Source organism: Nelumbo nucifera, chromosome 1 (genome assembly GCF_055504915.1).
Source record: "Nelumbo nucifera cultivar China Antique chromosome 1, China Antique-T2T, whole genome shotgun sequence".
NCBI lineage: Eukaryota > Viridiplantae > Streptophyta > Magnoliopsida > Proteales > Nelumbonaceae > Nelumbo > Nelumbo nucifera.
The window spans coordinates 208,883,659-208,890,016 of NC_142649.1; the positions used below are offsets into that span (position 1 = coordinate 208,883,659).

The following is a 6,358-nucleotide window of genomic DNA, read 5'->3' on the forward strand; positions in this document are numbered from 1 at the left end:
GAACTAGAACCAGAACCACAAATATCAAATATTAAGGTTTGCATACATGAACAAGTCACAACTAAAGGCCTATCCTTATTCTTAACCAAGGGCAAGATTAAACCCAGAACCAGGTTTCAGATGCAAAACCTGAGCAACAACAACAACAACAAAAATCGAGCTAATTCAAATATTAAATTCTTTGACTGATCATCGATCGATCAATCGGCCAAAGCAACCGCATGATGATGAGGAGGAGGAGGAATAGGGGGAAGAGAATGAGAACAAAACAACTGAATCTGTTGAAGAAAAGTAAGATGCTGAGGCCTATCCTTTCTTCTCACGTAACCACTCGCCTCTTTCTCGGAATACCTCCTGAACCCCTTCTCCCCATTCCTTTTCCACAACTCTTCTCCGTAACTCCTGTGCGCGTAATACGCTTCCGCACCCACCACGATCGTTCCATCTCCGCTCTCGACGCCGCTGCTTGCCGAACATACCTCCACCGGCAACCTCTCGTAGTGCCCTCGACTCGTTCCCTCCAACTCGTCCATCCGAGCGAGCCCTTGTGCGGACACGGCGTACAATTCTCCCCAAACTCGCTCTCCGCATCCCGGGAGGTTAAGGAGGAAAGGGACTCTATAGGGACCGCAGACAAGTGGGTAACTCTCCACCGTTCGGTAAACGCCGAGATAGACGGCGTCCCCTGTTCGGATCATGTCCTGAACAAGGTTGTGATTGAAGAAGCCTCGTTTCAAGGTCCCATACGTGAAGATCAAGCTTCGGTGCTCCTCGTCGGCGCCCATCTGCGCTGCTCCGATGGTGTCCGGAAAAGCCCAACTAGAAACCTAATAGTCTCTCAGTCCCTCCCTCTTTGATTCTCTTATCAAAGGTCCGTTCTTTATAGAGGGAGAGGGAGAGAGAGAGAGAGAGGGAGGGGGGAAGAAATGGAGCAACGGACAGAATCTGAGGTTGTCGTGGGTCCGGTTGAGGTCACTGAGTGATGCGATCAAAAGAGGGAGACGGGCGGAAGGTAGTAAGTTGTTTTATACTTTCATTTCGTTGAAAGGTGGTTTGGGATAATTGGGGGTTGGGGTTGCGTTGGTTGCGTGATACAGTTATACTATACAGAGGAGACTGGTGATCTGCTGCTCACAACGCTATGTTAGTTTGTGTAACAAACACGTCAGTGGGTTTATCGTTATGTTCAGAAGACTGGCCTGGCCTCTTCAGTGGTGATTGGTTATGTAGCTCGTTACACACGAGTTCCCCTGCGCTACACATCTACATGTTACAAGGCGGGCGGTACTTCCATCCGCTTGTAATACGTAGATGGTTGGTTAGTGACGTAAAAAAAAGTAAAGGCAAAAGTGCTAATTTCCGTTATTTATTCTACATTTTTTAACCTAAAAAATAAAAGAAAAACTATAAGTTTATTCATGATTTTTGAACCACTATTGAACCGGACGATCAGACCGTTTGGCCTGAGAAACGTCCAGACAATCAGTTTTGTTTTACCTCAAACTTGGTTTTTGGCCAAAAACCTTTAAATCGGTCAATGACCCATCGACTCATTCAACGATTTTTGACTATTTTTTATTTTAATTATTTTTTAAAATTTTTATGAAAAAATGGGCCATTCGTTTGAATCAGGTGGTTGAACCGTTGATTCGAAAACTAATTGTTAGAACAGATCGAATCGGACCGGACAGTCATATCGGAGAAACCGTCCATTTTACCACAGAACTGTTATTTTGCCAAAAACGTTGATTTGGTCAACAAACCACTGACCCATGCGTTTGAACCGTTTGAATTGTCCAACGGTTTTGGCCGTTTTTTAATTTTTTTTGTCAGAATGGGTCATTCGTTCGATTCGAACGGTCGGACTGTTCGACTTGGACTGGACCCCTAACCAGTTAGGGGTCCAATGGTCAAACAACGAACTGATCAAGGGTCCGGTCCGGGTCAAACGGATCGACTGTTTGAATCGAATGAATGGCCCATTCTGACATTAGGGGTCCAATGATCGAACAACGAACTGGTCAAGGGTCCGATCTGGGTCAAATAGACCAACTGTTTGAATCGAATGAATGGCCCATTATGACAAAAAATTAAAAACAAAAATAAAAAATGGCCAAAACCGTTGGATGGTTCGAACACCCGGGTCAGCGGTTTGCTAACCAAATCAACATTTTTGGTAAAATAACGGTTCTGGGGTAAAATGGATGGTTTTTCCGATCTGACCGTCCGGTTTGTTTTGGCCACCGGTTTTTGAGTTGATAGTTCGATTGTCCGATTCAAACGAATGGCCCGTTTTAACATAAAAAATTTAAAAAAATAATTAAAATAAAAATGGCCAAAATCGTTGAATAGGTCGACGAATCATTAACCAATTCAAAGGTTTTTGGCCAGGAACCGGGTTTGAGGTAAAACGAAACCGGTTGTCTAAACGATTCTAATGGCAGTTCAAAAACCATAAATAAACTTAAAGCTTTTCTTTTATTTTTTAAGTTAAAAAAAATGTAGAACGAAAATCAATACTCCCGTCTTTACTTTTTTTGTACTTCACTTAAACCATCTATGTGTTACAACGTGGATGGAAGTGCAGCCCATGTTGTAACATTTTTTGTACTTCACTTAAACCATCTATGTGTTACAACGTGGATGGAAGTGCAGCCCACGTTGTAACATGTAGATGTGTAGCCCAATCGAACTCGTTACATACAGCTTAGAGAAATACCCAAGTGGAAAATTCCAACCCGATCCAATTTTTGGTAAACCACCCAGTTCACCTTCTTAAGCCGACCTTCATAGGAGGTGTAATGTGGTTTTACGGGCAGCCTGCACTGGAACGGACAATGCTGGTATGCGGGTTTGGGCAGGCCATGCTTGCTTGGCCTGGAATCCCTCGAAAGGGAGGCCCCGGGGCAGCATGATTTTTTTAAGTTAAAAAATAATAAAAAAATTAAAATAAATTAATAAAATATACACGAAATTGAAAAAAAAAATCTTAAAGTTTTATTTTATATGAGTTTTGATGTATACAATTATTTATATATGAAATAATAAAACAAAATCGAATTAAAATAATATAATAAAATTGAAAAAAAATTATATACTTAATATAGATTATAGATATATATTAATATATTATTATATATAATAATAATATATATTCAGGCCGTGTCATGCTTGGGTCGGGCCTGGCATGGCCCAAGTTGCAAGTAAATCTCCTTTCGTTAAAATCTTTTAAAAAGAGGCATGGATGGAAGTGTCCAAAATACCCATTTAGTTACTTTTGGCCAAAATGTTTATTTTTCCAAATTTTTTCTTCATATTAATTGCTAACCTAAACCCTTCCACTCTGTTTTTTTAATTGATTTATTTTTTTTAAATTGCCTTTAATATTAATTGCTAACCTAAACCAGCCTCAATAGTAATCGCATGAGTATTTTAGACATTTTCATGCCTCTTGTTAGTAGGTTCTAACCAGGGGGGGTTTACTTGTAGCTATGTTAGAAAGTCCAAGATAGGTTTTAGCAACGGTCAAAAAGTTCAAGGGAGATTTTAGTAATTTATCCTAAATTTTATCATCATACAAATTCCATTCATGGCAAACTCAAGGGGAGGGGTAGTATACTAAATTTATAAAAAATATTCATCTCTTAATGTACATCTCTAACGTGCTATCTTTGGAAGGTTTTGAAAAGTTAGGGTGAGTTTAAGAGAAATGAGGAAAAGAAAAGTAGGGTTGTCAATGGATTGGGTCTGACCCCATGGATCCGAACCAATTGGGTTAGTTATGGTTCTAGGGTTTGGTACTAATAGGTCAGTTTTGATTCTTGATATGTTGTCTCGATTATTATTGGTTTGGAGCCGATTCTACCTAGTCCCAATCCCATGGACCCGAATTGATTGGGTTGGTTATGGTTGCAGGATTGGTACCAAAGGGTCAGTTCCGAATCTTGATATATTGTCCCAATTATTATTGATTTGGAGCTTATTCTACCTAGCCTCGAATTGACTTAGACCCAAACTAAGTCATATATTATTAAATAAATTAATATAATATATTAAATGTATAATATTTTTAGTAGGTTTATTATAAGGGCAAATTTCTTAAACTACCCCTAATATTTAGCTAATTAACAAACTATACCCTTACTATGTAACTAGTATCTTAAAGTACCCTCAAGTTTTTTGACAAATGACTAATTACTCCCCTACTATTAAGGTCCCGTCACAATTCGACATGCCACACCACGTGACTGTTATATTTTGAGAAAATGGCAGTAATATCATTTTCGTGTGGAGAACGGAGAAACAACTCTCTTATTCTAGAAAATGAACCAGAGGAAGATCCCTTTTTCTACAAAAACTTCCGTGTTGCTTTCGTCCGAAAAATGGGTCGATCATCACTTGGGTTTTATTTTGAAATTTTGAAAAATAATGAAGGGTAAATTTGAAAATTTACTTTTTCTGTCAATAGTTAACGATGATGACAATTATTAGATAACTTGGAGGTACTTTAAGACTACAATAAGGGTACAATTTGTTAATTAGCTAAACAGTAGAGATAATTTAAGAAATTTGCCCTTATTATAATTGGATCTATCGAGTCAGACCTAATTGTCTCAATATCTAATCGATTTGGTTTTAGGTATAAAATTACAGACCCCTATAGGGTCTGATTCAATTTTTGGTCCTTAATACTTCTTGTCGAGTCGGTTCAAAATCTACCAGGACCCGACCTAGATTGGCTTGTTGCCAACCCTAAAGAAAGTGAAGGGAAATTTTAGATAGTAACCCTAAATTAAATGGTTTCAATTCTTAGACTTGAGATAATTGCTTGACTTCAAGATATTAGTCCTATATAGAGGCAGTTATAAGTGCCAATGCCTTTAAATGATTTTGAGACGATTTTATATGCCTCTAAAAAAATCTAAGAAAAGGAAAAATCTCAATTAAAAAGGTTTCAATTTTTTAGAGTCACTTTTAGCTGCCTCTAAAACTATATGCCTTGACATTTAGAGACACTTTTGATTGCCTCTAAAAAGGTTCCAACTTTTTTTTTAAAAAAGTACAATATATTGTGAATATTATTCCATAAAAATTTCAATTAATACACCTGTATGAAAATATATCTTCAATCAAAACATAAAACTTGTATGTTTCATCGAAAAGATACACCTTATCCATAAATTGTGAATAATTCCAATTGAATTACATCATTATTTTAAGAACAAAAAACACAACATTTAGCCCTCATTATATTCCTTCTTCAATCAAATATAGAGTCCAAAAGAAATACCTTTTAACATTTAAAGAAACAAAATGCTCTTTATAGTCTTCATCCAATCCTCTCTTCCTCTACAACCTGTAAAGAAAAGCAACAAAAAGAAAAAAAAAAAAAACAAAGTAAATAGGTATAATTTTTGTAAGTTAATAGCTTTTGTCTATCTAATTACATATAGCAAGAATTATGAAACAAAAATAATTGTACGTGAGTTTGTAATATTACTAAGAATGAAGGCCATGCAATAGTAGCTTTGAGGGAGAAGTTCAAGGGTCTCTGCAAGGTGATAAAGGATGTCTTGAGAGATAAGGTTGAGAAGGTTGTAGTGTTAGACTGTGTGGTGGACTCTCCTTGTTGTTTGGTTACTGGGGAGTATGGATAGACTGCCAACATGGAAAGGATCATGAAAGCACAGGCACTGAGAGACATAAGCATGGTTGGCTATATGTCTAGCAAAATGACCATGGAAATTAATCCCAAGAAGCCCATCTTGGAAGAGCTCAGGAAGAGAGCTGATGCTAACAAGAATGATAAATCAGTAAAAGATCTGGTTCTCTTGTTGTTTGAGACCACTCTTCTCACTTTGAGTTTCAGTCTTGAAGACCCCAACACATTTGGCAATTGGATTCATAGGATGTTGAAGCTTGGGATAAGCATTGATAAGGATGGTGGGGATGCTGATGTGGACGCTGATATGCCCCCACTAGAGGATGCTGATGCTGTTGCTGAAGGCGGCAAGATGGAGGAAGTTGACTGAAATCTACCACATCTCTGAAATTCTAATCTAGGTATTTTATGATTTGGTTTATTTTGGTTCGCCTTTTCTTTCACGAGGATGATTTAAGGTGGGAGGGAAGAACTTGACAAAGCACCTCTCTCAGTCACTAAGTAGTCCAAGCTTTAGACACAGCCAAGGATGTTAACAGGTCGGGTTCAATACAGATTTAGCTCAATCCAAACCTGATCCCATTTGCCAGATAAAGGAGGGTATTTACCACTTAGCCCAATTCAAACCCAAAGCTCAATTATTTACCACTTAACCCAATCCATTGTCATCCCCAAACATATAGCATGCGCTTAAAG

General features: G+C 38.0%; 1 protein-coding gene and 1 pseudogene across 1 annotated transcript; one reads left to right on the forward strand and one right to left on the reverse strand.

Annotated features, from left to right (window-relative positions):
- On the reverse strand, positions 1–999 carry LOC104585615 (putative gamma-glutamylcyclotransferase At3g02910). The gene has a single exon (XM_010242549.2). It carries the CDS (start codon positions 783–785, stop codon positions 201–203), a length of 585 nt encoding a protein of 194 aa, XP_010240851.1. The 5' UTR covers positions 786–999; the 3' UTR covers positions 1–200.
- Positions 1,000–4,265: 3,266 nt separating this feature from the next.
- LOC104585648 (heat shock cognate protein 80 pseudogene) lies at positions 4,266–6,032 on the forward strand (annotated as a pseudogene).
- The last annotated feature ends 326 nt before the right edge of the window (positions 6,033–6,358 follow it).